The 21,327-nt window shown below is 46.9% G+C and overlaps 3 protein-coding genes across 4 annotated transcripts in view; 1 reads left to right on the top strand and 2 right to left on the bottom strand.

Annotated features, from left to right (window-relative positions):
* The window catches only part of AFF4 (ALF transcription elongation factor 4), a 97,486-nt gene extending 87,207 nt beyond the window's left edge, over positions 1-10,279 (top strand). For both annotated transcript variants that reach the window (XM_075541537.1, XM_075541536.1), the window contains 7 exons: positions 5-68; positions 182-318; positions 558-629; positions 2,850-2,943; positions 3,853-3,896; positions 5,380-5,600; positions 8,262-10,279. In XM_075541537.1, the coding sequence (XP_075397652.1) occupies positions 5-68; positions 182-318; positions 558-629; positions 2,850-2,943; positions 3,853-3,896; positions 5,380-5,600; positions 8,262-8,389 (760 nt within the window). In that variant the 3' untranslated portion in view covers positions 8,390-10,279. The remainder of the gene's footprint in view (positions 1-4; positions 69-181; positions 319-557; positions 630-2,849; positions 2,944-3,852; positions 3,897-5,379; positions 5,601-8,261) is intronic.
* A 4,390-nt stretch (positions 10,280-14,669) lies between these two features.
* LEAP2 (liver enriched antimicrobial peptide 2) lies at positions 14,670-20,024 on the bottom strand. Its single transcript, XM_075541540.1, has 2 exons — positions 15,705-20,024; positions 14,670-15,506 (listed from the first exon to the last, which is right to left on the bottom strand). The coding sequence occupies exons 1-2, from the start codon at positions 15,759-15,761 to the stop codon at positions 15,285-15,287; spliced, it is 279 nt and encodes a 92-aa protein (XP_075397655.1). The 5' UTR covers positions 15,762-20,024; the 3' UTR covers positions 14,670-15,284.
* A 79-nt stretch (positions 20,025-20,103) lies between these two features.
* On the bottom strand, positions 20,104-21,324 carry UQCRQ (ubiquinol-cytochrome c reductase complex III subunit VII). Its single transcript, XM_075541538.1, has 3 exons — positions 21,197-21,324; positions 20,835-21,002; positions 20,104-20,302 (listed from the first exon to the last, which is right to left on the bottom strand). Exons 2-3 carry the CDS (start codon positions 20,986-20,988, stop codon positions 20,208-20,210), a joined length of 249 nt encoding a protein of 82 aa, XP_075397653.1. The 5' UTR covers positions 20,989-21,002; positions 21,197-21,324; the 3' UTR covers positions 20,104-20,207.
* Between the last annotated feature and the right edge of the window lie 3 nt (positions 21,325-21,327).

Here is a 21,327-nt window from a genome sequence, read left to right as displayed (position 1 = left end):
GCAGAAGTTACTCAGCCGACCATTATTTGCAAGAAGCAAAAAAGCTAAAGCACAATGCAGACGCACTGGTATGTAAACATTCTCCTCGTGTCTGTTTCGAGTCAAGGCGCCTGTAGTCACTGTGCTTTGTGTGGGCCTACAGTTGATGCCTGAGGCTCTCCCTTCATTCTCCTGCCTTCAGTCCGACAGGTTTGAGAAGGCAGTGTACTATCTCGATGCGGTGGTGTCTTTCATTGAATGTGGAAATGCGCTGGAGAAAAATGCTCAGGAATCCAAGTCCCCATTCCCTATGTATTCGGAGACAGCAGAGCTCATCAAGTAAGTGAATCACTGGCATGCCATTGGTGTAGCATTACTTCGTTGGCAGGGGTTTGGATTAACTGTAAATTCCGTGACGTTGAAGAAAATACTCCATCCTTTGTCGTCCCTGGGTAAGGAAAGCAGAACCAGATATCCCAGAAGATAAACTTGCCTTTATACAGGGTTGATTCTAATTATTGAGAACGAGAAGTTAAAAGATCAAGATGAAGTATTCTGTTTCTTACTTTAACTCACAGATACACTATGAAGCTAAAGAATCACTTGGCGCCAGACGCTACAGCTGCAGATAAAAGACTCACAGTACTTTGGTAAGTGTGCTTCTCTTGTAGCCGCTGTTGGATGATGCGCCGTTTCATCATGCATTCCGCTTTGTATGTCCTTCTGACGGTTAGCCTCGAGCCAACCTTGTAACGCTGTCATAAATCTGTTTTTGACGGGCAAAGCAGGAAATGACACAGGGTTCCTACTGGCAGGCTCCTTGTCCTCTTGAGGACAGCTCTGGTATAGAGGTATAGAGCTGGCGTTAGCACCCAGCACTGTCTGCTGGACTTTTCTTTTGGTGCCGTCTCCTATGTGCATATATAATGGACCCTTGAGCAACTTGGATCTGAACTGCCAGGGCCCAGTTACGTACCTCTTAGAATGCTGTGAGCACCATCTCCCCACGATCCTCTCCATGTGAGCATGCTTATCTCCACGCGGACTCCCGTGGTGACAGTGAGGGGGAGCGCCACACAGTTTGACGCAGATTCTTGCACCACTACTTTGAGCTCACGGCGCAGGTCGTGTGGTGCACACCTGTGCTGTACCTGGTGATGCAGGACGGAGGAGTCTGTCTTCAAAAAGTGTGTGGAAAAATGGAATGAAAAGACAGTCTAATTCTTCCACACTTTTTGGAGTCCCTTTGTAAATTAATATGTGGATTTTTGACAGTATAGGAGGTCAGCACCTCCAACCTGAAGTTTTTCCAAGGTCAGCACTATACGTTTCCATAGGAAGCAGCAGATGTAGAAGCCCATTTGAAACATGTTCTGGCTGACCCGAAGTTTGACACTTGCCATCTTGACCTTGGTGTGGTAGATATCGCAGCAGGAAGCTACAGCAAGCCTTCAGTGGCTCAGGATGAAGAGAGTGACTTGTTGGTTCTCTCTGGGGGATACACCCCATCAGCTCACCTGTTTTAGATCTGATTTGTAGCCAGGTCTTATACTTTAATACTGGGAAGGCAGCTGTGCATGAAACCAACACGATCCTTGTGTTAGTCCGGGTTGACCAGAGAAGCAAATTATACACTCGTGTATAAGCAAGAGCTTTATATAAAAGAGCAATTGTATATTGAGAAATATCCCAGTCCAGTCCAGATCAAGTCCATAAGTCTGATATTAGCCCATATGTCCAATACTAGTCTGTAAATTCCTCTTGATGCTGAATGCAAGAAGCTCACAGGCCAGTGGGTAGAAGGTCTTGTGGATCCAGTGGCAGCGGAAGCATCTCAACACTGGTGCTGGTCTCCACGTGGCTCCTCCAGCTCCAGGGCTCTGGCTCCATCACTGTGTCTTCATGTGGCTTGTCAACAGGAATGTGTAGCAGAGAGATGGTTTCCCACTTCACCACAGGAAGACAGGAGCTCCCAGAATCCTTGGAGAAGGCCATGTCCACACAGAGGCCTCATTGGCTATGACCTGATTGACAGGCTAGACTCCACCCCTTCGCTCAAGTTGACAGATTATGTAACTGCCACAATCCTCTTCCACGAAGTATTTATAGTCTAGTGTGAGGAATCAGCCGTTAATCAGATTTCTGTACAATATTAGAAATTAGCTGCTTTGGAAGAAGATATATATAACTGAGAGAGCGTAGGGAGCTACATGAGAGCGCTTCAAAAAGGCACGGGAGCCTGGAATGAACAAATAATGGACTCTTCCTGAGTACTTGTGGCCACGTCGATAGTCGTACAAGGACTGGCTGGAAAGGAATATGAATTTAAAAAAGAAGAAGGACCAGAGGACCAGCAGGGGGAGAGTGACTGCAGGTGGGGAAGGAGTGGGAGTGACAGGCAGCTTTTGTAAGCTGCATGAAGGTTTGTGCTTCAAGTTGCACTACTCAACCATAATGGAGTTTGCTAGACTTTTTGTTTTAAATGTTTGCAAGACTTAGAGTTTAAGGACACTCAGCTTCTAATTGCAAGGTTGGTGTTGCAAACCCACCAGACTCGCGACAGGATAAAGATCTGGCAGTCTGCTTCCACAAAGATGGCAGCCCTAGAAGCCCTTTGGGGCAGTTCTTCTCTGCAAGGGGAGCTGGTTAGGGAGTCCTTGTTCTCTAACCATCCTCCCTTCGTCAGGGTGGGTGCTATGTCTGACCGCAGGACACAGCTTTTGGTTTTGACTAAAGCGCGTGAGTGTTGACCCTATGTCAGGATCTGCTCGCATGGTCAGCCTTGAGTCGAAGGTGTTTCTGTACACGAGTGACCAGAGTTGAATGTGTCCTGCCTGGTAAAAAAAAGCTGGCTTCCTCTCATTGTCTAGCCTACGATGCCAGTCTTTGCTGTACCTGAGGCTATTCAAACTGAAGAAGGAGAATGCTCTCAAGTACTCCAAGACCCTGACAGAGCACCTGAAGGTAAGTGGAAGACAAAACTTTAAAAGTCCCCAGCCTTAGTAACCCCAGAGTGTCTTCAGACCTGCCCACAGCAGCAGAAGAGCTAGCTACTCTTTGAAAACTGTCAAGTAACTTGAGCTTCTTAGAAGCGTTTCTAAACACATGATAAATGCATGTTTTGCATTGCGTAGGGCCACGTGCAGCAGCTCTTAATAAAATGTTAGAAGATTTCATCTATTTTTATTATGAAACTTAGTTTATATTTTTAAAATATTCTCACTTCTTTTCACTGCCATCCTTCTCCACACTGTTAATCTCAGTTTCCTAAAATGTCTGGTGTTCCCACAAGAGTACACATCTCTCTCTCTCTCTCAAGTCCCACTCTGACCATGCTGTGGACCTTCGGTAGCTTTCCTGCAGGGTCTCGTCCACAGCCTTTCACTGGGCTTGCAAAGCCCTCACGGGCCCGCTTTGTTCTTGTCTAAACCGGGTGGGCCACCTACAGCCTCTCCTCTGCAGTCTTTGTACATGGGTGGCTCACCTCCCTGTGCCCATTTATGTGTCTCAGGTTTATTCTTACTTCTCTGCCTCCTCTGTGGAGTCTTTCCAGAATACCCCTCCCAGACCCCAAATCCCACTCATTGCTATTGACTCAAGTCCAACTCAGAGCAACCCTGTAGGACAGACTAGAACTTGGCCCCTGCGGGTTTCTGAGACCGTAAGTCTTTAGGGGAATAGAATGCTTCATCTTGATCCTGAAACACCTGGTGTCCCTTGAACGAGCTGCTTTGTACTTTTTCACGCACACACATTGTGCTCTCGTGTTGATGGAGCCTTGGGGATGTTTGTGCCCAGGCTTTGAAGATATTTAATACTTCAAAAGTAGAGAAACGGTAGGTGTTTAATAAGTGAATTTTATTTTCTTCACAGAATTCTTACAATAATTCTCAAGCTCCATCACCTGGCTTGGGAAGGCAAGTAAACTTTTAATTCTATAAAATGTCATTTGTGATACTTGTTTGTTTGTGATAAAAGTAAAATGGATAGGGCATAATTTTTTTAAAAAAAGAAAAAAGAACATGACTAGTTTTTTAAAAAATTAAATCCATTCCTAATGTTAGTATTTTATGTTCTCTATCCCAATAAGTGATCATTTTTATCCCTCTTACTATTATTTGTAAGTTGAATATATGAATGAATATAAGCTTAGACCAGAGATGGGAAATTTTACCTGCAAAAGTCTCGTGTGTTCTACAAAAATACCCCAGCTTCTCCCCCAGTCTGATTTCTGTAATTACTTGGGATTCCTTACCCTGGGCTCATCTTTACTCACGTCTTGGCACTGCTGGAATCTCATACAAGGGCTATGGCTGTAGTTCCCCCTGCGTGCCCACAGCCCTTTCCTACCTCCCACCTGTGAAGACGAGAAACTCCGTGAGAAATTCGTATTTTGCTTAGTTGTTCTGATCAGTTATTTGGTGTATGTGAATTGATATTCCACCTTTGCTATTTTTCTAACTGAACTTACAGTTCTAGAAGAATGTAGATAAAAATATTCTTAAAGGGCCTTTCCCCCAAAACTTCTGTTTGATTTTTGTCTTCTGAGTATTATAATATGGTCATGACCTTGGGAATTTCTGTAGATTTGAATATTCCTGAAATGAAAGTCAGATTTAAACATGCTAATGCTTATTTCCTAGAAGTAGTGGTGCAGTGATTAATATGCGTAGCTGCTACGCAGAAGGCAGGGATTCAAACCCACCAGGCCTCCACGAGGGGAAGCAGTGGCAGTCTGCTTCCACGCAGGGTCGCAGCCATGGAAACGACGGGCGGTCCCGCTGGACCCTGTAAGGGTGCTGTGAGTTGGGACGGACTCGCTGGCCATGGCTTCAGAGAAACAAAAAATACTTGGAGAGAAGCCTAGGTGATCAGAGTTGGTGGGAAGCTCTATTCATTTTTGTCAGCGTTGAATAATTGGGTTGAACTAGGAAGTTGTCAGGGATTTTGGAGTTTTTGGTGCTCAAAATCAAAATGTTTCCATTCACCACCATAAATTTGGGGGTTAATTGTTTAATCCACCCCACCTTCTACCACAGAAATTGAAAAATAACATAATTGTATGCGGAGAATAGAAGGAATTGTACTAGGGATGAGGCGATCTGGTTTCTGAATCTTTGAAAGACAGGCTACCAACAGGCAAGGCGTGTGGTGGCATTTATTTCCCTTCTCGTGATCAGTTGCCATTCATTAAAACAAACGGAATAGATACGATCATGGGTCACCTTGGCCTTTGTTGAGGTAAATACTCAGAAGATAGAAGCACTTCTCGGGAACTGTTTCTAGTTTTAAAATATCTTTAAAATTTCAAAGCCTTCATGTAAGAAGCACCAGCAGTACTTTGATTTTTTTCTATTCACTTTATCCTTATGAATGAGCTTCTCGTGTCTCCATGTGTAGCAAAGCCGCTGGGATGCCTTCCCCCGTGTCACCAAAACTGTCACCAGGCAATTCTGGAAACTACTCTTGTGGAGCCAGCAGTGCTTCAGCAAGTGGTTCTTCCGTGACCATTCCACAGAAGATCCACCAGATGGCAGCCAGCTATGTTCAGGTTACGTCTAACTTCCTCTATGCCACTGAAATTTGGGACCAAGCTGAACAGCTTTCCAAAGAGCAAAAAGGTAGGTGGGTCTCTGGGCAATGTTGACTGTGGATGGAGTTAATTGTAAAAAGAGATTTTTATGATCTAGTGATATGTGTTGACTGATCTGTATTTAGTGTACTGTTGAAAGTCAGTGATGATTAGTTTGCTAATGTTCATTGCTTAGCAATTCTACTGACTGTAACAATTTTGTAAACAAGTCTTTCATACTGATGACAAAAACAAAACTGAAAGAAGTTCTTGATGTAAAACCAATGTGCTGCTGCTTCTGGAGCATTAAATGAAGCTCCTAGTCATTCTCCTAGAGTAGAACACAGTAGAACATAAGACGGGGCCCTGCTGGAGGTCTGTGGGGAAATGGAATGAGAAGGTCCTGGGCTTCCCCAGCCTTTTTGACGTCCCCTCGTGTACTTGATCACCCTGTGTGGGGTGCCCTACAGTCTGAGTTCTCGGGACGGTTCACGGTGGTTTGACTCCAGGGCTGGGCTGGCATCGAGACAGTTTGTACATCTTTAATCGATGCTTCCTGATAGGAGGGCATAGACACATTGGACTGTCGGGTGAGTGGGACTGAAGTGAGAGCATGGACACCGTTCTGAACATGCTTTAAAATTTGGTCCTTGAAGCTTTACACCGTAAATGCACTGTTTTCTAACGTAAACCTAAACCTCAACCCTTTACCATCGAGTCGATTCCGGCTCAGCCACCTGACATGGAGTGTCTAAGACTGGAGCAGACAGCTAGCTTCATCTTGCTCCCGGTAGCGGTGAGTGACAAGGCTTTTTCACTCCTGTACAGAGGGACAGACGAGGAAACCGCAGGGCACTTCCACGCTGTCCTATAGAGCTTTGAGTCGGAATCGACTTTTGGTTTTTTAGCATTGCCTAGACCCAATATTTTACTGGGAAACAGAATATTTATTAGGGATTTTCTCTCCTGGCATTCCTTTTGCTCTTATTATAAACAGAAACCATTTAGACTGTTTAGTTATTGCTTTGTTTCATTTGACTGAGATTGTGAGCATTTTCTTTTTAAAAGAATGTTCTACATTTTAAAGTTCTTATTCTTACTGTCAGGTGCCTACAGCCCTCAAATGTTTTCTCTCAAAATTGTATTGGGATCACATCTTAGGATACTGCTATCCCAGCCTCTTTCCTGCACCTCCCTAACAGGGCTCTGCTCTCTTGGTTTAGAGAGAGAGAATGCCTTTATTTCTTTCCTTTAAGATACGCAGTATCTTCAAAGCTGGGTTTTAGTGTACTGATGGTGACTCTCATGATTTCAGCAGTGGGGTTGGATTCAGCCTGTGCTGTCCATCTAACCTCGCAGGCAGTCTGTGCGGTCCATCTAACCTCGCAGGCAGCCTGTGCGGTCCATCTAACCTCGCAGGCAGTCTGTGCGGTCCATCTAACCTCGCAGGCAGTCTGTGCTGTCCATCTAACCTCGCAGGCAGCCTGTGCGGTCCATCTAACCTCGCAGGCAGCCTGTGCGGTCCATCTAACCTCGCAGGCAGTCTGTGCGGTCCATCTAACCTCGCAGGCAGCCTGTGCGGTCCATCTAACCTCGCAGGCAGTCTGTGCTGTCCATCTAACCTCGCAGGCAGCCTGTGCGGTCCATCTAACCTCGCAGGCAGCCTGTGCGGTCCATCTAACCTCGCAGGCAGTCTGTGCGGTCCATCTAACCTCGCAGGCAGCCTGTGCGGTCCATCTAACCTCGCAGGCAGTCTGTGCTGTCCATCTAACCTCGCAGGCAGTCTGTGCTGTCCATCTAACCTCGCAGGCAGCCTGTGCTGTCCATCTAACCTCGCAGGCAGCCTGTGCGGTCCATCTAACCTCGCAGGCAGCCTGTGCTGTCCATCTAACCTCGCAGGCAGTCTGTGCTGTCCATCTAACCTCGCAGGCAGCCTGTGCTGTCCATCTAACCTCGCAGGCAGCCTGTGCTGTCCATCTAACCTCGCAGGCAGCCTGTGCTGTCCATCTAACCTCGCAGGCAGTCTGTGCTGTCCATCTAACCTCGCAGGCAGCCTGTGCTGTCCATCTAACCTCGCAGGCAGTCTGTGCTGTCCATCTAACCTCGCAGGCAGTCTGTGCTGTCCATCTAACCTCGCAGGCAGTCTGTGCTGTCCATCTAACCTCGCAGGCAGTCTGTGCTGTCCATCTAACCTCGCAGGCAGTCTGTGCTGTCCATCTAACCTCGCAGGCAGCCTGTGCTGTCCATCTAACCTCGCAGGCAGCCTGTGCTGTCCATCTAACCTCGCAGGCAGCCTGTGCTGTCCATCTAACCTCGCAGGCAGTCTTGTAGGGAGCATGCCATATGCTCCCTCTTTGAAGAACCCCCTTGCTGCTGATGCAGAAACAGCACAGAGTGTTCTGGGGCACTTGGTCTCCATTCTAGGAATATTTTCCGCATGGTAGTGATTCATCATTTCAGTCTGTGGAGTTCTGCTTATACGTATAAGCCTTAATTTCTGATCATAAATTCTGTTCAAGTTGTTATGTGGTTTGGGAGGGAAGTAGAACTTCGGGAGACTATGGGACGATGATCCTCTAAAGTGTGAACCGTGGGCTGTTCAGTGTGGGAGGAAGTGGCCTTTGACTGTGTGTTGGGGGCAATGTTACTCTGAGTCGAGACTAAAGACTTGAAAGCGGCAGTCATTTAATGAGTGTTTTTGGTTTTCTAGAATTCTTTGCTGAACTGGATAAAGTAATGGGCCCTCTCATCTTTAATGCAAGCATCATGACAGACCTAGTTCGTTACACCCGGCAGGGACTGCACTGGCTTCGCCAGGATGCCAAGTTGATATCTTGAACAGAACACATTCTCGTTGCCTCTGATTTTCTCCACAACACTGTGTCACCTCACGAAGGAAACTGCCATGCCACGCCAGCTAGACGACACTAAGAACGAGGAATGGTTCTCCTCCCTCCCCGGTCCGTGCGCTGTTGTTTTTAATAATCCCAAGCTATCATGTCAGTGGATCCCTTCAATGTTCCCAACATGAAAAATGATTTAAATGTTTTTAAGCCTGTAGCACATTGATGAAATAGTTTCACTTACCTGTAATAAGATTGAAATTCCAGTTGCTATTCATAAGTAATCAAATGAAATTTTATTTATTTAAAAAAATTTTTTTTAAGTTCCCAGATTGGGGCTAGTTTAGTTATTTCTACTTACAAATTTACTGTTTACTATTTAGCATAAAATCAATGTAGACCTTTTTATTTATGTACTTTGTGAGCTTTGTTACCTAATAGTGTCTTTTTGTGGTAGCTCTTACCAAACAGTAAGCATTGGTTCACCTTAGATATAGACAAATCCTGTCCACACCTGCTACGTGATATTTCAAATCTCAACTACAGTTTTATTGCAGAATTTGTATTTAGTATTAAGGATATTCTCCGCATGAAAAATCACTTAGGTGTGGGAAGATGGCACCCTACGTGACTGAAAATGAAACGAGTCCAATTTGGCATGATTATTTCAAGAACCGTTGACTGTGTTAATAACACTACAGCCTCACAAGGTGACTATAACTTGCATTTAATGCATTAAAGAAGAGGCCAGGCCGACTTTCGTTTCATAAAGAACAATCTTGAACTTTATGGATTTCATTAAACCCATGCTATTATCATTCGACACTTAATTGAAACAGTGAGTTACAGTTTTAAGAAGACGCTAGCTCCCAAGAGAGGCCACGGAATTCTCTGTAATTGGTAACGTAGGAAGGTTAAAATTTCTCATCGGGATTCTTTTTAGCTTTTCCCCATACCAGACTTCTTCACTCCGATGGGGAGCATGCAGTGGCTGATGTCAGAATGGGGGGCCCTTTGTATATGTGCATTTTGCTCTACAGCTTAACCGTTCTAATGGCTGCTGTAGAGGTGGCGAATTTCTCCTTTCCAAGCCTATCTTGTGAGGGAGAAAGACTTGGCTCTCTACTGCTGTAAACAGTTACAGTCTCAAAAACCCATAGAGGGGGTCGCTGTGAGTCAGTATTGACTTGACCGAGTGAATTAGCCTATCTTGTATTGACTGCCCCTCAGTGAGCGCTCAGCGAGCCGAGGGGAGCAGGGCTGGTTTCAGAAGCCTGCCCCTGAGACTTGCACGGTCAAAGTACCTTTCTCTCCAAAATGCATGTAGACTCAAAGGGGAGAAGTACCCCTTCTGTGCTTTGTTTTTGAGTGCCCCTATCATGTCTGGTGTGCCTTAAACCCTCCCTTCAGACGAAGACTCTGGATTGTTTACAAGGGGAAGTTTTACGCAAGGAACAGCTCGCCTAGCCGAGCATGGGTGACGGTCTTCGGCAGCCCTCGTGGCTTTGGTTTCTTTTCTCTCTTCTTTTAGAGTTACATAAAGATGAATTCTTTCAGAAAAGCTAACACTTTGGAACATGACTTAGTCGAACACATTGGGTAGTAGTGCTTCGGAAAGAAGTTTGGCCTCCAGATTCCAATCAGGAAGAGACAAAAGACTGCCCTTGTATTTTAAGATGATGGTCAAGGTTGTGGGTGGGGAGCAGGGAAAGGGAATAGGACATCCCCAAGTCCAATGGCGCAGCGAGTCCTCTGTGTTTGAGTCTCCTTTACACTCATTTCTGGAGTTTGTAACTGTTCATTGTCCAGTAGCTTCTTCACAGATTTGGACCTCAATTTGTTGTTTACATACCATTGAAGATAAAGATCCACAAATTATGTCTAATTTAACCTTTTCCTCACGGAGAAGTGGTCTCGAATGCTTTTCTAATTTAATCTTAACCATGTGTTTTAGAAACATTTTCCTTAGAAGGACAAGATAATTTTTTTAGTTTAAAAACAAGAATAACATTGGCCAGGGCTGCATTCTGTCCATCTCTCATTTCTCTGGCCCTGGTTCCTCACCTCGCAGTGACGTCTTAGACATGGATTAGTAGTGTCATCCAGGCGTCTAGATTTCCAGCATCTGCAGCCAGTAGGTGCCCCTGGGTGTCAGTATGTTCTAATCTGTGTGTCCTGAAAAGCAGCGGGAGCATTCTGGGCCCCCACTGCTACTTGGTGAAAGCAGAGCTTCCTGCATGGTTTCTGGTGCTGCTTTCTCGAAGATACTCTCTTTTTTAAAAACTGTGTTAATTCTTAGAGAATGGATATTCAAGCTTTTCCTAGTGGAGGATATTTCCTCCCAGTGATAAGGGGCATTGGATCAAAATGGTGTCCTCGAACAGTTGACTTTCCAATGCTGTGGTCTGTGGAAGCACCGTTCCTTGTCCTCCTCCCCCCTCCGGCCTGTCTGCTCCAATGTCAGTGTCATCGGCTGCCTGGCACATCCTTTGAACTCTTTTCTTACACAGGCAACCGTTCCTCCCTCCTCAATAGGTGTCTTCAGTGTTTGCTAACCATTTACAGCTGAAATTTACAAGTGGCTAAAAACTTCGTCTTGTACTTACTATATAGTTAATAATAGAAATAGCAACTCTTTTAAAAATTACTCTCTTGACTGCTCTTTGAGACCACACTAGGATGCCAGGAAGCGGCAGCAGCCTACAACATTGGGCTCTCGAGGCAACCAATGCCCAAATAATGGTGGATGAGGTGGTCACATGGTGGTCTTGCCAGCCCGGCCTGGGTTGCGGGGAGCCCTTCCAGGCAAATCAGACGTCCACAACCCAGCCAAGACTAGCCTGGCTGTGGACACCAAACCCATTTCTTGCCTCAGTGCCACCATTTTCTGTGCAAGTAGCCAAGAGGTGACTTGACAAGCAGTGAGCGCTGGTCTGTTCCAATAATCGTACAGCGGTAGCATCCGAAGCCTGGAGAAGGTTGGCCAACACCGAACTCCCCAGTGTCACAGCAGCCTAGAGCAGCGGCTCTCAACCTGGGGGCCGCGACCTTTCACAGGCTCACCCGATTCACAGCAGTAGCAAAATGACTGATGAAGTAGCGACGAAAATCATGGTATGGTTGGGGTCACCACCACACAGGAACTGTCTGAAAGGGCCGCAGCACGAGGAAGGTGGAGAGCCGCTGCCGTAGAGTAACGTGCGCCTCTGAGAGCTCTTGCTCTTGCATCTGGGCTGCACCTGGAGGACACACTGTGGCTCTGTTAAATCTGTTGTTGTTTCTCCTCAATTGTTTCTTTTCTTTAAAGAGAGGTGTAATCCGACTAGATCAGAAAGCTTCATTGTGTATTTAATGACAGACTGGCACACTTGCAGGTGAGTAGTGAATAAGCTCACTTTGTGAAGCAAGAGCCAAGCCAGGGCACCTGTTCTCAGTGGGAGCTGCGGCTCTGGAGGCCAGCCCCTAGGCGATTCAGGGTGGCCGAGCGGCAGCTCCAGCAATGATGCCTACTTGTGCTAAGGAAGGGTGCTCAGTGGACTCTGCTAGGTGTGAGGGTATCAACTTTGGATTTTAAAATTATGTACACATACACACTTTATATATATGTATGTATGTATGTATGAAATTAGTTTGTCAGAAAATGTGTGTGTTTAGTATTTTAGCTTAGTGCAACTATTTCCACATTATTTATTAAATCGATCTAAGACACTTTCTTGTTGACACCTTGAATATTAATGTTCAAGGGTGCAATGTGTATTCCTTTAGATTGTTAAAGCTTAATTACTATGATTTTTAGTAAATTAACTTTTAAAATATATGTGAGCCCTTCTGTAGTACAATAGGGCTCTTAACAGGGTGGGAAAGATTTTAATTTTCCAGTTGCTTATTGAACAAAATGGCTTCATATTGTATTTTGAGTTATAGAAGTTTGCCTCTGGGTCCCAGGAATATCATCTAGGGATGAGTGGATTGTAGTGTCTTTTTTTTTTTAAAAAAAGTAACACGGGGAGCAAAGCATTTCAAAGCCTTTATAGATTCCTGTCATCCATATTTCCTAATGGTCCAGAACACACATTTTATTTCAACATCCTGTATCGCTCATTGTATCGGAGAGGCAGACTTTCCCCCCCTAATAATAAATATTACTGCATAACCAAGATGACTGTTCTGTAAGGGCAACAGAAATAATGAGTACGAACTTTTGAGTGACTTGGAATAAATAGTGGCAAGGGCCCAAACTGCCTGTGGTTCTGAGCATATCATGATTGCATGTAGCCCATGGAGAAATTCCGTTCACAACTCTAGACCTTAGAAGCAAGCTAGGAAGTGATACAAAGCAAATTAGTAGTTGGGTGAAACGCCTTGGACTGCGATCCCCATGGCTGGCAGTTCAAAACCACCAGCAGCTCCATGGGAGAACGCGGGTCTTTCTACTCCGGTCAGCAGTTACAGTCTTGGAAACCCCACAGGAGGTTGCTATGAGTTTGTTTTTGGAAAGACGGCCTCCCTAAGCCCCTGTTCAAATGAACCATGAGGTTCATCCAACAGAACTTGCCGTCTCCAGAACAAGATTGGAAAGACAGCTTTGGAGTCTCCTTTGTCATGGAACTTAATCAGAGAGCATCAAGGCATTCAGGTTAGGGCTCAGTCAAGCCATTGAGAGGTTTCGCACCCTGGAACAGCAGCTCAAGCCTTGGTCACGTCACAAAGCTGACTGAGGACTGTCAGCCCAGACCTCTGCTGGCCACTGTTGCTCAGTTAAGCATAAATTGCCTAGTACTTAAAAGGAAGCAAGCAAACAAAACGTCCTGTAAATGAGTGTGGGAAATCTCCCACCCAGAAATTCTAGTGATAGTCTGGTTTGACCTCTTCCACGGGAACTTTCTTTTCTACTTTTAACCACTGGCGTTTCCTACCCACTGTCGTTCCCTTGGGAAAATAGCGACACGGAAGCGCATGATGGCCCATAGCGCTGCATTTATCGTTGCTGTACAGGACGTGTCCCCATCGGACAGTGTTTTGCACACACCTGGATAATCATTGCCACGCGCATTCAACAGTTCTGGGGGGCGGCTCACCGACAGAGCTGACTTGGTGGGAGGCAGTACCGGAAGGGTACCACCGTTGAGGACCAGATGGCTTTGGGAACCGTGGTTATGAAAATTTCTATCTAGCCTCCGTTTTGAACGGTTTTAAGAAGTTTTGTATATGGAGGATGGAAATGCTTATATATTTATTAAAAATCCTTTTATTTGAAATTAAAATTATTTGGTGAATAATGGTTTGATATTTGGGGAGGGTTTTGGAGGGGAGGTAATGCCACTGATAAATTAAAAGCCTTGTTAATTCTTCAGAAAGGTACTGTTAGCACCTGATAGGATGCCTTTGTTTGTACATGATCCACATCTTTGTTTTACATTTCTTTTATCCAAAATATTTAGGCATCTGACGTTTTCAACCAAAACTTCAATTATATACTGTGATTTTTATTTGTTGCAATACATTAAGATTTCAGAGGTACTTTGGGGCTCAAAAGCTAGAATTTCTAAGTCAGTATGTGCATTTCACATTATACAGCTGTTAACGGTGAGCAAAGTATTATATACTAACTAGATTTTTCCACATCTGTATAGTATATTATATGTATTTTGTGGTATTGAGATTATAGAAAGTTTAGAGTGTCAAACATGCGTTTAATGTGTATTTTTAAACAAATTTATGGCAATTAAAATATTTGGAGACAAGGGTATCACATTTCAATTTGTAAAGATCTTTTTAACTCTACTGTGTCATTAAGATGCTTTGTATAATGCCAAACCATAGCTGGAGAAGCTAAGTTGAATAAATATCCCATAGATTTTCTGTATGACCATTTTATAAACCCGTGCGCTTTGCCCTACTGCACCTCTCTCCATGCCCTTCTCGCCCAGCCCAGCCCTCCTTTCCTGGTGACGGACGTGCCGACGTGCGGACCGGGGGCCTGTGCTTGCTTCCCCACGTAGCCCGCTCCAGCAGAAACCTCGGACACGTTCTTTGTGTGTTCTTGGTGGCTTGGGCCGTTATTACTGTTGTTTGATCAAACTGGACATTTCTTCCGATTCTGGCACACGTTCAAGCATTCATAGACTTGGGCCCGTCGTTAAGTGGCAGGGGCCAGCTTGCCATATTTGCACTTCAGGGTTCCGTACGGGATGTTGATGAGCTTGGGGCCCAGGGCCACACGGCTACTGAAGTGGCCAGGTCTGGCCTCACAGCTCCTGCTAAAGTCCTGCCCTGCACCCGTCTGGATGGCCTGTATTTCTTGAAAAAGCGTTATTTCCTTCACACCCAACAGATTCTTAGACAAGGGCTATTTTATTTTCCCGGTGGTAAACAAGTGAACCTACCACTCGGAAGCTTGAATCCAGACGGCCAGCCAGAATTTCAGTGTGAGGCATTTAATAGTGTACATATAAAAAATAAACTCAAGTTGAAAATTTCAGTCATGTCTATCCAAATAACAGTCTAAGAAGAAATGGAGACTTAATTAAAGCACACATCTGTCTTTAAATATTAAAAATACAAGATTGCTTCTCTTAGGTGTCTCCAAAATGCAGTTCATCAATATTCCATAGAACGGAGCATTGTAGGTGAGTGCGGCCCTCTTCCTGGTACACATCATTCCTGGGCCACACTCAGGGAACAGCGTCTCTTTCTAGAGGGAAGAAAAGGGTGATTTTTAAGACAAATATCCGACAGTGTCCTGGGAAGCCTCTGTTGCATTTTCTTCTACTCATTGATCCAGTCTCTGGGAAGCCAAAGAAAGGGAAAGGTACCCCCTTTTCATGGGACCTGTACTTGCCTCTCAAGGGATTCTCCTTCAGGAAGTTTCCAGCCTGATTTCACCTCAGTCACCCTTCCCAACTAGTGTTAATCCTTGGCCTGTGGTTCCAGCGTCCCAGGGCCACCCCTGCCCCCAGGTGTGAGGCGCACCTGCACAGTCTCGTGGTACACTCCGAGTCATCTCGGCAGGAGGCTCCAATTGGCCTAAGGGACACTCCTCTCCAGAACGGGGTCATTCTCTGCAGTCTTCTCTTGGCTGGGCCCCGTGCCGGAACCGGGGAGCCGTCTACCTGTAGGGCAGAGAGGAGCGGGCCTCGGTTATGTTAGAGGTACTATTCTGGAGTGCATCCTAAAAGAATGACCCTCCCCTCCTCCCCCCAAGATGCTACTCATTCGGAGCAGAGGAACCTTCCTTCAGCCTGGCTAAGACTGAGTCTGGTTCCCAAATTCACCAGCACACACAACGTACACCGCACACCCTTCCTTACCTGGCCCACCAGCAACAGGCAGGTCAAAAGCACTGCAAAGAGTTTGAGGTGCAGCATCCCGGCAGGAGAGTGTCTGAGTCAGGTCAGTCCTGGTCCCCACTTCCTTTTATAGGCTGAAATTCTCCTCTTTGCCAGAAGAGATGAGGGCAAAGTTTGTGTTTGCAATCAGGGTCCATTTAATAAGTTAATGTCTACCAGCAGAATGTGCTCAGAGTCTGCCTTTGGGCACGTTGTATTCACTGATGCCCCATCTGGACTCCGAGGGACGATTGCTGGCTTGGACCCTCTCCCCCATGTTACCAAAAGTCAGCACTGCCCTCTCCTTTTTGGAAGCCGCATGAAGCAACTGAGGGAGGTCAGGCATCTGGCCACGTTTTGGGTCCAAAATAGCCTGATGAGATCATTCTAATCAAAATAGAATTTTAATAATGAGGTCTTCAGAAATGGTATTGAACCTTAGCCTTGTCTGGGAAAGAGGAACTGGCCTGTTGTGTCCAGGAAATTGGACAAAGGCCTCATCTCCCTTTTGCGGAGGGTACTTCGCAAGCCAGGGCTGCAGTGCCCCAGGCCCGGTATTACCTGCTCTAGATGGCGTCTCAGGTGGAATGATTACCCAGATAAAGAAAATTCACCATCTGACCCACCTGCCACGTCTCCCACGGGAAGGGCAATCAAGTCTTTGTGGTTCTGTTTTAAACACACATGAGTGAGGAGCTTCTAAAGCAGTGGGAGAGCTTGGAAGATCGATGGCAAATCCTGACGGGCTCTCCTCCAGAATTTGTGGGGGCCGTTTACACAGCATATCTGCTGCAGCTTCACGAAAGCAGGCAGCGAACTGGGAAAATTTACCCAACCCCCAAACAGCAGCTTATGAGCAATGTACCCAAGTCGGAACTGCTACAGATTTCAAGAGCAAGAAAGGGCATGCCTTACCAAACAGTCATGATGACATGGGATCCTGAATAAACTTGGGGCAAAGGTGTAATTTCTGCGTAAGGAGATTCCTAAGACTAGATCTTCCTGTGATGCAGAAGCATTAACCAAGACAATTGCAACACAGTTCTTTCCTCAGCTGTAGCAGGGCTCAGAAAGTGACATCTTTTGGAGGCCCTTCACAACTTCAGAATTGGCTGTTTGGATGAGTTGCTTGTTTCCTTACCTCAAGGAAAAGTGGAGGAGATGCAGCACAGCTGAAGGTGGAACAGGATGGGGGGCAATCATTGGGGGTGGAGGGGACCTCTCACTAAAGGAGGGGTGCGTTGGGGGGGCCCCAGAACTGGGATCGAGCAAGGTTTGACGCCAGAGATGGGTCTATCCTGGGCCCAGTCCTCTTAGGATCGTGGAGGGAAACACTGCCAACAACATGTTAGGAACACTGAGAATAGATCCAGGTCTAATCCACCTACCCCACCCTACTAGTGCAAGACTAGCACTCCACACCCATCTGTAATCTCTGAGTTTATATGCTGGATGTAACAGGTAGGGGCTTAACTAGGAGCTAGGGGGAGGGAAGAGGCGATGTGGTGACCTAGTGAACGAATATTGGCCAAGAACACAAATCTGATTAGATAAGCAGAAAACTGAACGACGCGATGTCCTAGAGCCAGTTGGGTCTCTGGACTCAGGGCTAAACCACCCTGGAGTGACAAGGTGCCAAATGAATTTTGCTCATCCCAAAGTAAGCGATTTCTTCCCAACCCTCCAATCTGTGCACCAAGCAAAACCAACCTAGCCTTTTGTGAGAATTGTGAAAGTGGGGCGAGGGGGACAACATGGCAATAACACAGCCTCGTGTCTGTCTTGTATGCCACTTCCCTCCCTCAAAAAATAAGACTCAGTAACTGTTACCAGAAGTAATTACTGTAAGGAATGATTTCATCATATATTCTCTGTTCTTAACGTGTTAACTGTGTAAGCCTCTCCGCCAGTTAGAAGCAAGGCGCACTACATATGAATTCATGCTGAAAACGCTTGCATTGCAGAGAGCGTGTGACTTTTTCTCAGACAAGTTTTCAAGTCACTTTAGGGATCTGGACAGGTGCTGTCAACTAAGCTGAATGCACACAGGCTTGGGCAGTCTATCAATTTTAGCCCCAAGAAGAAAGACAGTCAACTGCATAAAGGCAAAAACCCGTTTCTCGAAATGAGGTTAAAGAGAGTAAAGAATGCGTAGCTGGCCGGCACTCTGGAACCTGAGGCCTAGGCAGGGCGACGGGCCTGTCAGGTAGGCATTTAGGGGTTTCAACGGATTAGTTTACATGCTGCTAAGTGCCCAGGATGAAACGAGAGAATGAGGGATATAGACACCTGAGCAGCTGTTTGAAACGCATTCCAGGCAGAGATCATTAAGATTTGGAAGTAATTGGAAGCTTTTTTGCTGCCCCTGAGCATGAGGTGCCTAATAAAAGATGAAAGGCTGAAATGGAACATCTTTTCCAGGTAACATTTCAACAACGGGTCAAAGTGTACTTGGAATTTTTGCTGGCTGGAACGCGCACAGGCTGTGGGCCGGCACCAGACCTACATCTTTGGCAGTATGTGGACAGAGTGGAGCACTTCCTCTTCCACCTATGATTGGGGGGTGGGAGGCCTGCTTGAGGAAAGCGAAGAAAAGTGGATAATAGCCATTCCTCACAGGTCCATTGAGTTGGAGGCTCCAGGCAGGCAGAGGCTTTGACGTTCACAGTACCTGCTCTTCCACCTTCCCTGTAAAAGCCTCTACCCCGGTTTTTTCCTGGTGGGTTTCAGGGAATGGTCCCTAAAATTAGCCACACATGTACAAGGGCACAAGCTGTGACAGCTCCTATCCCCACCCACCTCATTACCAGTGCGTGCTACACAGTGAGACCCAGGGCCTCTAAGCAGCCGAACCGTGTTAGCGGTGCTTCATTCACAGCGGGGCACTCCTGCACCTGAAGGGCTAAGACCAACTTACTGGGTGATTTGTCTGAGCTGAGGGAAAGGCAAATTGGATTTTTTTTCACTTGAAGTCACCAAAGAAGCAACAATGGGGAAATAAAGTCATCAGTAAAATTAGGCTGGGAGAGGGTCGTGTTCATTCTAGGAAGCTTGGTGTTAAAACCAGGGACCTGCTGAGATTCGAGACCTGTCCAGACCAGCGATGTAAAGTTGAGGGGACCATGCACCTCTCAGGTCTGCGCAACTATCAATACTTAGAGGACTCCTCGACTCTGCCCATCAGGTATCACGCTCTCAAATTTAAACAAAAAACCAAAACCAGGAAAACTGGGCTGTTAGGTAAAACGAGTTTTTATCAGTTTGCCATCTTGTTGGGCCTATTCCTCACATCGGACATTATCACAACCTTGTAACCGTGTATTATTATATTCTCGCTCATGGTGAGAAACAGGCTGCAGAACAGAGGTTACTGTTGCTGAGTGAAGAAACACTCGTAAGGGTCTGGGGCCAACTCTGACTCAGCTTTCCCCCCTTATTGTGCCTCACAATCACGTATTTATAGTTTACCCGGCATTTTTCAAAAGAGATTGCTCTAGATCAGAAAGTACCCTTAGAAGAAAGTGTCTAGAACCAGCATGGACAGCAACTACGGTCACCATAGTGCACTCACCATCTCCCGCTTCAGGGTATCTTTTATACTAAAGGGTCTAGAGCAGCAAATTTCTTCACAAAAAAGCCAAATTTTATAGGCTACTTGTGCTTAAATATTTTCTTGGCTCCCAGGCACAGGCCAAGGGGTTACCTCATCTTTCACAGTTGATTTCTGCTCAAGCTTGCCTTAGGGGCAAAGACAGTAAGTCTGATGCTGAAGTACACAAACTGGCTCCAGAGTCCACTATTTAGACTGTAATTTTGAGCTGGTTACTTAACCTCTACTGTGCCTGCCTCCTGATCTGCAAAATGAGCTTAACAATGCTACTTACTGCAAACATGGTTGTGGTTTGAGAGTGTTTTGAAGAGTACAGTACAGAAGCACAGGATCACTACATTTTATCATTGGACAGGGGGCCAAGAATCTGCGATCCCCACAGTCTATGGCACCCACCCTGGCAGGCAGGCACTTTCTTGTAGATCTAAACAGGAGAAAGCCCGATTCTTTACCAACTCCCAAACTAGCCAGCCTGGTCAGGTCTTATGCTTAGGACAGGGGTGGAAATCTGGCAGCCCCCGAGGTAATCTTGTGGTCCAGAATGCTCTGAAGTAAAATGAAAATAGAAAAAAAACTGTTACGAAGAAAATAGCACTTCGGGGAGATTGAGGCAAACCATACACACAATTCTCTCGTTAACATTTTAAATTACATATAAAAAATTACCTCAGGGGCCGCCTGCGGCCCACCAGTTTGATACTCCTGACTTAGGGGATGAGTTTCAGGATCAGCAATCACACCAAGCGCTCTGCTCAGAAAAATGCGACAACATATCCCATAAGACATTTATTCTGTATTCAAGACAACTACAATGCAAACTCCTCTACCAGCGAAGGGTATTTCAGGGACCGGAAAACATCAGCCAGGTGAGTTGCTCATTTGTCATTTTCATAGGTCGCTGGATTCTTCCTCTTGGATTTCTCAAACTCCTCGTTCCCCCACGTGTAGACAAGATAAACCACCACAAATGCTGTCAAAATCAAAAAGCGTAAGCAATGAGGTCATGACCTGGGACCCTCAGTTAGCCTTCCTTCCAGCAAATCCCGCCCTCCGCATCAGGTCAAGGCCCACTTGACGGCGGGCCATTCGAGCCAGCAACGGGCCCTCCTCTGCTACACGTGTGTTCTTTGGAAGATCGGGCATCTAACAAAAGATGCATCGTCTTAACTATTTAAAAGCGGCAAACTCGGGCTTGGGGGTTATTTTCACGATGCTGTTCCACGGTCACCCCGATGTCTCTGCCCGCACACGTGCGTTTCCTCACAGACCAGGAAAGGTGCAGTGTGACCTCAGAGGAAGGCGTGGCGGTCACACGTGTGACCTTGGGCTAGTCACTGAACTCTGGCCCCTTGCGAAGTTAAGAGGATGATGTGACTGGCCCGGAAGGCCGTCACGCATGTGTAAGGAGGGCCCGCAGGTACAGCGCCTGCCCGGCGGCCAGCACCCGAGCTGGGGCCGGGGCCCCGTCCCCCCTTCCCGCCCGGCCGGCCCACGGCTCTCACGGGGCACGACGCGCAGCATGGACGCCCGCATGCGGCGCAGCACGTTGGGGATGCCCTTGCTGAAGTAGTGTGGGAAGGCGCGCTGCTCGAAGGGCGACAAGCCGTAGGTGATGACATGCCGCATCCGCGTCAGGTTCCCAAACTCGCGGCCCATCTTCGCGGCGGCGCCTGCAGGGCCGGGGGGGGGCGGAGGACAGGTGTTCGATTCGGGCCCGCGATGCGCCGCCCCTGGCGCGGGGTCTCCAGCCCCAGAAGCCCTCCCGGCACCCGGCCGCCCCTCGATCCGACCCGGACCGCGCCCCGACGCAACGCCCCCGCCACCGCCCGGCGCGGCCCGCCCGAGCCCGCTCCCCCCGGGTCACCTCGCCCTCCACAGCCGCAAGACTCGCCGGGCTCGTCCGTCACTTCCGGCCGACTAGGAAGCCGCTGTTGGCCACCGTGACGCCTCTTCCGGGAAATACCATCTCCCTGCAGTCTCGGGGAGGCGCTGTTA

This window comes from Tenrec ecaudatus, chromosome 2, assembly GCF_050624435.1.
Source record: "Tenrec ecaudatus isolate mTenEca1 chromosome 2, mTenEca1.hap1, whole genome shotgun sequence".
Lineage (NCBI taxonomy): Eukaryota > Metazoa > Chordata > Mammalia > Afrosoricida > Tenrecidae > Tenrec > Tenrec ecaudatus.
Note: the sequence above shows the minus strand (reverse complement) of the source record. Positions and strands in the feature narration are given on the sequence as shown.

Coding starts and splice junctions, on each gene's coding strand:
- LEAP2 (XM_075541540.1), bottom strand. CDS start 15,761: ATGCTGCACCTCAAACTCTTTGCAGTGCTTTTGACCTGCCTGTTGCTG. Junction 15,507..15,704: donor GCCTGTTGCTGGTGGGCCAG/GTAAGGAAGGGT, acceptor TCTGCCCTACAG/GTAGACGGCTCCCCGGTTCC.
- UQCRQ (XM_075541538.1), bottom strand. CDS start 20,988: ATGGGCCGCGAGTTTGGGAACCTGACGCGGATGCGGCATGTCATCACC. Junction 20,303..20,834: donor CATGCTGCGCGTCGTGCCCC/GTGAGAGCCGTG, acceptor TGATTTTGACAG/CATTTGTGGTGGTTTATCTT.